At 59.8% G+C, this 8,708-nt stretch overlaps 1 protein-coding gene across 1 annotated transcript in view; it reads right to left on the bottom strand.

Annotated features, from left to right (window-relative positions):
• GRM4 (glutamate metabotropic receptor 4) overlaps nt 1-8,199 on the bottom strand; it is a 41,484-nt gene extending 33,285 nt beyond the window's left edge. Inside the window, 1 exon segment of the mRNA XM_086627174.1 lies at nt 7,681-8,199. Within this exon segment, the coding sequence (XP_086483300.1) occupies nt 7,681-8,199 (519 nt within the window).
• Nucleotides 8,200-8,708: the final 509 nt, after the last annotated feature.

Here is an 8,708-nt window from a genome sequence, read left to right on the forward strand (position 1 = left end):
TGCCCAAAACCTGGGAAAGGTTTGAAATTCAGCAGCGATATAATCGCAGGGGCTGGAGCTACAGGGCAGCAGCTCTGCGGAGCCAGCAGCAGCCCTGCCCAGAGCCAGCACTGCCCGGGGAAGGGTCCGGCCACCCGCTGCCCTCCCGCCTTCCCCCAGATGCTGCTTCACTGCCAGGACAGAGCAAAAGGAGGAGGAACAGCCCAGGGCATCGCTGATCCCAAACCTCCCCGTGCCTTGGGGGCACGCGGGTGCAGAGCAGCAACCCTCAGCTCTTAGAGGACTTTCCCCCTCTCCTGCTCCCTCTAATCCAGTTCAGGAATAATTCCATAATCGCAGCTTGCAGGAGCACGAACGCTGCCAGAGCCACGGGAGGCTGCAACGAGGGACCGCAGTGGAGCCCAGTAATCCTCCGAGCTCAGCAGGCACCTTGGTCGTGCCGAATGCCTAAATCAGCTCAGGCTGCCTTTGGCCTCACCCGTCCCCACTCCCCATTAAGCAATTAGCCAATTCCCAGCAGAGGAGACACCTGGGTGGACTTGGAGGGCATATGGAGAGGTTTGGGGTCTGTGGGAACCCCAGTCCGTGCTGTAAGCCCGAGCCACCTTGCTGGGAGCCCAACTGGGTCGCAGCATCCCAAGGATGGGGACACTTGCACCGGTGTCACCCCACAGACCCTCCTGGGTCTCCCAATCCCCACGACACACTCCATCCTCCTCCACTCCTGCTCCCAGGCTGCGTCTCACAGTTTCTCCTTTGTTTCTCTGTTATTTTCCCCTCTTCCACTCTCCCCCCGCCCCGTCTCTCTCTATTAAATGCGATACCGGTGTTATAAACCCACGACTCCACCTGAATGCTAAAAGGCCCCTGGAAAGGAGCAGCCACCCTTCTACCTACCTGCAAAATATAAGATTAAAAAAAAGGGAGAGATGGAGAAGGAGTGGGAGAGGGAAAGGAAGGAATCTTTATCAAGGCACAAATAGGATTACTCTCCGTGACAATCTGCTTTGTGCTCCTTTCCGAGGGGCTGTGATCCGCTCGTTTGGGTATCTGTGGCTGCGAGCCGGTGCGTGAGACTCGATTAAAATTCTGCTCAGCAGGCGAGGCGCTCGTCTGGCAATCATTCATCCTGGGGGGGGAACGGGGGGGCTGCTCCGCGCCTGCTCTCCTTCCCTCCTGCCCGCAGCCGTGCCGGCCCAGGGACGGGCACGGGGGGCTCAGGGTAGAGGCGATGCGGGCAAGCGGGCATGGCAAAACAGTGCCCACATCAAAGGAGGTTTGGGGCCAGGGATGCAGCCCTGCCTTTCCAGAGGATCCTTTCCCAATTATTTTTTTCTCTGCAAAATGGTTTAATTTAAATAAATCCCTGCTTCCTCAGCAGGGCACTGGTGGTGGAGAGCTGCCAGCTATTCCCCAGTGCCACTGAGCATCCTGTCCACAACTGAGTTTAACCCCTGGGCTGCCCATCCTGCCCGAAGCCCTGCGGGAAGACGACGCCTAGAAAATACCTGTTGATCTACAGGCTACAAACGAGAAGCTGTATTTTAATAAACAAACGGAAAGAGCTTTTCTTTTTCGCTCCTCTGCCTCAGATGGAACTGAAAATAAAATACCAGTTCCCAAATGAGCATTTCATAGGCTTCTTCTGCCTTTTTTCCCCCTCTGCCTTTTTGATCTCCTGGTCTACGATAGCCCAACTCCCGGCACCAGCTATTTTCTCGGATAAAAGACAAAAGTCCTTTTAGGTCCATAAAAGCAAAATGCAGGCAGGGAATTCACGGTTCTTAGAAAGAAGGAGGAGGAGGGGGAAGGGGAAGCTGGAAGCATATCTCGGCTGCGTATTTGGGCACTGGTGGTACCTTGCCTGGCTCATCTCCAGTCTGGGATAAATACTACGGTGCTGGTGGGGAAATCAGTGGGACCAGCTCTCCCGCACCCCAAGGCTCCCTTGTCCCATCAAAAATGGGGAATAATCCCAGGGCAGGGGGTCAAACCTCCTGTCTCCCTTATTTTGAACCAAAAAAACAGAGTCAGCATCGTCCAAAACCACCCTCGACCTGCAGAAACATCCCTCAGGGTAAGCGAGCAGGCGGGAGCTGGGGGTGGGGGTGGCATCCTGCTCCCCCCAGCCCCCGGGTCCATGGACTGGTGTGATCCACCCCAAACACACCCCAAACACACCTTGGCTGCGTACTCATTTCGTTACGGACGGCTTACGGGCTGACACGGCGTTTTCTCTACCAGCGGCACGGAATCCCCTCTAGATCAGGGAAAATCAGGCAAAAGTGGGAATTTCAGCCGCTCAGCGAGGCTGGCGGAGCTGCGATGCTCCAACTCCAACCATCAATCCAAACATCAGCCTGAGCAGCCGGCAGGGAAGGAGCCAAAAACCCAAACAGGCCATTGCACAGCCGGAGCCGCGTGCGCCGGTCGGGAGCATCCCCACGAGAAGGGGCTCCTTCTCCAGCCCCGCTCTCCTGCCACCAGCCCCCCCACGCCGGAGCCAGGGTCGGGAGCAGCTAATTCCCCAACCATAATCATTAATTTCATGCATATCTTATGCAAACCTCTGGTCCACCGACAAGATGGAATTGATTTAATTAGAATTTCCATCATCGAGCCATTTGGACGGCAGCTTTTAATTAAGGAGAGCGTAAAGCACCGCAGGGGCTGGAGGAGCGAGGGGGCGAGCGGGGGCCGGGCAGACCTTGTCATCGGAGCAGAGCGAGCTGCAGCCCCCAGCCCACTGCCCCTTCCCAGGGCCACAGGGTCAGCCCCAGTGCCAAGGCAGGATGCAGCCCTTGGCATCTGCTCGGAAAGCGATAAAGATCCCGTGCCCTGCAGACCCTGGGCTGCTTACCAGGTCTCCGTGCCTCAGTTTCCCCAGCTGGAAACAGAGGGAACTGCTCCTACTGCACGGAACAGGCAAATCGCTCAGGCATCGCGATGCACCGACGTGACACGGAGCTGGTAACAAATTCCTCCGTTTCCCAGCTCCGGTGCCACCGAAAGGCAGCCGCTCGAGGGGACACAGCTCGGGGCAGGGAGCAATGCACTCCCCGACCTGCCCGCTCCTTTGCCATGACCTGTTCAACCGAGCGTGTAAATCGGGCAGCTCCGACGCCGGCGCTGACGCTGGCCAGGCACCAGCTGATCGGTCCCTTCAGGAAATCTGGCTCTTGTCAAGAAATCAAGCGCCGGGAAGCGCGACGGCTGCGGGAGGATCTCGGGGCCGGCCCTTATGCCGAAAGGAGACGGCTCATCCGGGGGTGCCGGAGGCAGATGTGAAACCAGCGACGAGAAAGAAAACTTTTTCTTAATTGCCCACGGACCCGGCTTCCCATGCCAGGGAGGCAGCTCCAGGGGAAGACCCCAGTGCTGCCAGGGGTGGTTGCGTCCCTTTTTCCAAAAGACCAGCTCCCATCCCAGTCGAGAGCAAAGCAGAAAGCTGTGGTCGCTGCTCCTTGCTGGACCCGCCATCCGCTGTGCCTTCGGCCTCCCGCTCCTCCTCACTGGGTACAGCAGAGCCGCCGTGGCCGGGGGCTGCAGGGCTGGGGCAGCCCAGGGGAGCCCGGCAGCTGCAATTTGTTCTAATAAACCCCGTGAAGAACAAGGAAATGAAGTGGCAGGAGCAGAGCGGGCGATTAATCACAGCATCCCCTGGCCGATTTCCACCTTCCCGGCTTCGTGAAGGTTATTTACCCAGTAAGTGGGAAAACGTGGTGTCGAACGCAGCATCCCTCCCATCCCACCACCCCCAAAGCCTTGGAGCATCCCCCATGGTGGGGAATGGACACAAGCTTGGGGTGGGGGGGCTCAGCACTGGGGGTCTGATCCAGTTCCACATCCCCACCACGGCTGCAGCATCCTGGCCCCAGGCAGCCAAACCTCTGGTGCCCGCAGGCGCAGAGCACACCCGGCTCCTGCCACGCGAGCGACGGGCACCATCCTTCGTTGGGTGAATTATTCAAGCTGTACAACATCCCCATGCTAAAAAGAGCTGCTGCACTCGCTGCCACGAAGAAAACAAGCACCTCAGAGTATCCAGCACGTGTCGAGTCCATCCTCTCACCAGGGATGCTCCTCACCCCAGCCAAACACTCGAGCTCCATCATGTCCCAGCTCTTTCTGAATGGGGCTGAAAAATAAACCCCAGACCCTGACACAGCTGTTCGGGGATCACGTTCGCAGGGGATGGACCCGGTTCCTTTGACACCATCAGTGCTGTGGTGGTGCAGGAGAAATCGGGTAGAGCTGAGGCTGGAAAGCCAGCGGAGAGGGGTGGGAAGGAGCTGGAGCGTGCCAGAAAGCTCTGGCGGTGACGCCAGAGAGATGCTATCGTAAGGAGCCGAGACCGGGGATTTGGGGGAAGGTTTTTTTCTGCAGGCAGCGCTACGAGGAGTGATGAAACCGGCTTGGACAGAGGATGCCGCATCTGCAAGTTGTTCCACTGATGTACAGCTTTAATTAGGCAGCGGCAGCTAACGAAGGACACGTTATTTATTTATGTAATGCGGGAGCGACAAAACCCCTGGCAGGGAGGGGGCAAGGCTTGCCGGTGGTGGGGGAGGGCTGGGGGGCTGTATGGGAGGTGAGCAGGGTGGGACGCATGGGAGGGGAGCGTGGGATGGGGCGAGGGACCAGGGATGCCCCCAGCATCATCCCTGGGCACGAACAGCCACCTCCACCATGCAGAGAGGTAGAGAAGGGGCTGCTCCAAGCTCCTGGGGATAAACCGGGGTTGGGGGCTGCTCAGACCCACTCCCAGCAAGGGCTCTGCAGCATCTCCACAGTGGGATGCAGACCTGCTGCGACCCACCCGCCGCTGCCGGAGCAGGGCGAGGGAAGCCACCCTGGAAATGGGGCTCCACAAAGGGAGGGGACAGCCCCTGCCCACAACCCGATGGGCACGGGGGTGAGCGCACACCCAGGCGCTGGGGAGGGGTTGGGGATGCTGTTTGCTCCTCGCCTTGTTGGACTTTCTAATTGATTGTGTGTCTGTGCTGCTCGCTGGATGTGCTACAACCCCCTCCCTGGAGAACCACTTCAGTGATTTAAAAATCAAAATAGTTACAGGGCACTTGAAATAACCTCACACTTCACCTCCCCCACCAGCTGCCCACGGGGAGGGGGCACCGAGCTCCATCCAGGACAGGCATTCTCACTGCTTCCTCCAGCATCAGGACCGGGTCCCCCTGTTTCGGTTCCCAGCACCCCCTTACCAGGGGAACGCCGGGGGCTCCCGGCACGGGTGCTGCAGGGGGATGCGGGCAGCGGTGCCACAAGGCAAAGGCAGGACGCAAAGCTCCGGCTCCAGCCCCGGCATGAGTGTCATTCCCAAGGGAACGGGCAAAGGCGACCGCCTGCACAGCGGCACCCGCGACGGCCAACGCTGCTGAACCAACCTCCGCTGAGAGCGGAGTCACCCGCGCTTAAAGGTCAGCGGCGGCGTGAAATGGAAGTTGCCTTATTTCCATTTGGAGCATGTCCCTGCCATAAACCCGCTATTGGAATAACAGAGCAGCAGCAGCAGCTCTCAGGTCACGGTGGGGGGAGCCCCCGGAGTGCCCCCGAGCCCCTGCAGGAACGCAGCTCTGCTCAACGAGGTGGGGTGAGACCCCCACGTCCCATGGGAATTCTGTCCCTGGTGCAGGGGACCACCAGGGAGTGCACCCACTCCGCACCCACCCTCCCTCACCCACACGCAGGGATTCGCTGCTGACTGGGAAGGGTTGAGCTCATCCAGCACCCATCCCTCCTGGGGGGTTCCAGCTCTCCATCCTCAACCCGCCTGTCCACCAATTTGCATCTCCTCACTTCGGGCTGAGACCATCTCTGAATTTTAAAGTTGCTGGGGGCACTCAGGGCTTCAGTCATGCCGTCACCGGGCCACCAGCAGCACCAGTGCCCGGGTGCAAGGCTGGGGCATGGGTGCACCTGGGCTCCGCGGCACCCTTCCCGCACAGGTCACAGCTGCTTTGCCCAGGGATCAAATTTGGAGGAGAAGGGGGAGGAAAAGAAAATAATAACCTAGAAAGGACGCAGGTACCCCCCACTCCATCGACTGTCACTCTCCTGCCTGCTTTCCCGCTGCTGCCTCCTCCTCTCCCAAGCAAGCATTCAATCTCTTTTGTCTCAGCAAATAGCTTTTAAGTTCCTCCCGCTCCCTCTAATTTATATTATTTTAATTATTGAATAGCCCTCTCACTCGTCGCCTGGAACATTAGCACGCTTTAAAAAAAAGGGACCCAGAAAAATCAAACTCCATCAGCAATCTGGTTTTTCTGTCTTCGCTAACAGCTTCCAGCCCTCCCGGGAGGGCACCCGGCTCTCTCGGCATGCCGGAGGAAGAGGAGAGAAGGAAAAGAAAAAGGAAAACGGCGTCAGGCCTGCAGAACCGAGGGGTTTCGGGGTGCTGGGAGGGGAGGCAGAGCTGGGACCCCGCTGCGAGGGCAGCACAGGGCTCCCATCGCTGCTGCACGTGCGGAGTATTTCCATTTCTCCCCGCCGTTGGCTGCGGAGGGGGCTCCTGTTCAAACACTCTCTCCAGCCCAGGGATGTTGCGGCGGATAAAGGCAGGCACAGCGAGGGGGGAAAGTAATTATCAACTCCTTGGCTTTCCCGCGGCTGGCACGGAGAGCGGGAGGGAGAGCCAGCCCTGTCCCAGCACAGCCCGGAGCGCCCTGTTCCCCTGGCACACCCGGGGCTGGTGGCACAGGACGAGTGTCCCCAACACGGCCGGTGTCCCCCGGGCTGGAGCCGAGCGCGGTCACAGCCGTCCTCGCAGCCCGGCGGTGGCAGCTGCCTCCATGCCCGTGGTGATCCTCCATCCCCACAGCCCGGCGGCTCCCCAGCCACCTGGCCACGGTGTGACCTTACCTTCTGGGGGTATAATCCACAAATCCACACCCCCTTATCCCACCACCCCCCACAGCAGGTGTCAGGGGTGTATAGAAACGCTCCCAGCTGCCTGCTGCCCGCAGGCAGCCAGCCGAGAGCATCTGTCTATAGGCGACAGCCACAGGCAGGGAGGTGACCGGTATGTCTTATATGATGGCAAAGGGTTGTCTTACACCCAGAGTGCTGAGCAGGATGGCCAGGGCTCCCCCAGGCTCACCCCCCAGGTGACACCGCTCCTGCAGACTGGCCAAGCCCCCTCGAGTGGCAGCCGGGGGAGTGGGGCGAGGGCTGCAGCCTACAAACCCTCGAGGAACCCCCAGGGAGGCTGGACCCTCTCCAGCCTCAGAGCTTTTTCAAGACCCACCACGATCAAGCCCTGAGCAACTCAGTCTGACCCTGGAGACAGCCCTGGGGGGGCACAGGCAGTGGGCTGAGCCCCCAAAGTCCCTTCAAGCCTGCATTATCCCACCTCACACCCGTTCTCAGCCCACCTCCGCACCTATTCCCTGCAAGGTGACCTGCCTCCTAGGACCATCAGCATCCCCCCTCACCATGAAGCCGGGGGAGAAGAGAGAAAAATCCTCCTGCTAAAAGTGTTGTCACTGGAGGGGGATGGAGGAAGGGATCCCTGGGGACCTGGGGGAGGCAGGAGCAGGGTTTTAAAGACATCAACTCCTGCCCACCCCCAGCCGTGGAGGAAGAAGCACGCATGGAGAAACACTGTGAAAACACCCACGGTGGTTTCTCCAAGGGGTTATTTTAACCCTCGCCAAGCCCTACCTTGAAGAGCCGCAGGATGTTGGCCACCATGATGGAGACGGAGCTGCCCGAGGCACCGATGACGCCGACCACCCGCTCCGGCTTGGTGATGATGGGGGGGCCGCCGTTGACGCAGCGAACCTCAGTGCTGTCCTTCTCGATGAGGGCTTGCACGAAGGTCAGCGACTGCTCCAGGGCGTGCGTGTCCCGCGAGCACGTGTCCAGGATGCGGGCGCCCAGGGTGATGTTGGGGAGCAGGTCGGGGTCGTTGTTGATGCGGTCCAGGGCAAAGAGCATGGCCTCCAGGCGATGGATGCCCTTCTCCTTCTTCAGCTCCCCGCAGGCTTTGCCCTCCACGCCCCGGCCGTGCACGGGGAAGAGCCCCCCAAGCGTGATGTCCCCGTCGATACGGATGGAGTTCATGTGCGGGTAGCCCTGGCCCTTGGGCTTGGCGGCACCCCCGGGTGCCCACCCCCAGCTCCAGGCACTCAGGAGGAGGCAGAAGGAGAGATGCTCCATGCAAAAATAACTCCCGCTCATCGCCGAAGCCGTGCTGGGGCAGAGCTCGTGGCCCGAAACCCGGCGGCGGTCAGGGAGGGAGGCTGGCGCGGGCGGGTGGCATGGCTCCCGGTGGGCTCCGGCTCATGGCACCGTCAGCGGCTCCCACCAGTGACACTGGCCCCTCGGGAGCAGCGGGCGGCCGGGCTGCAGGAGGGCACCGGGATCTGCATGGCTATGCCAAGGAGAAGGGGTGACAGTGGAGATGTGAGCCCAAGCAAATCTTCGGGTCCTTCCTCTGGAGCCCTTGGGGTGGGGGGGACAGGAGGGAGGGAGAGAGAGAGAGAAAATTAAGTAGGAGCATGAAGAGGACATCAGCTATTCCGAGCTTTCATCAGGGAGCGGGGCAGAAATGAGCACTGGGGATTATTGCAAAAAAAAAAAAAAATTAGGGATTCACTTGGGTTTTGATTCACATCAGCAGCTTTGGCTCAGCCCAAACCGCATCTGGGTGGAGGGACCGGTGCTGGGGCCCCCAGCTCGCTCTGCCC

Source organism: Tauraco erythrolophus, chromosome 27 (assembly GCF_009769465.1).
Source record: "Tauraco erythrolophus isolate bTauEry1 chromosome 27, bTauEry1.pri, whole genome shotgun sequence".
In the NCBI taxonomy this organism is placed as follows: domain Eukaryota; kingdom Metazoa; phylum Chordata; class Aves; order Musophagiformes; family Musophagidae; genus Tauraco; species Tauraco erythrolophus.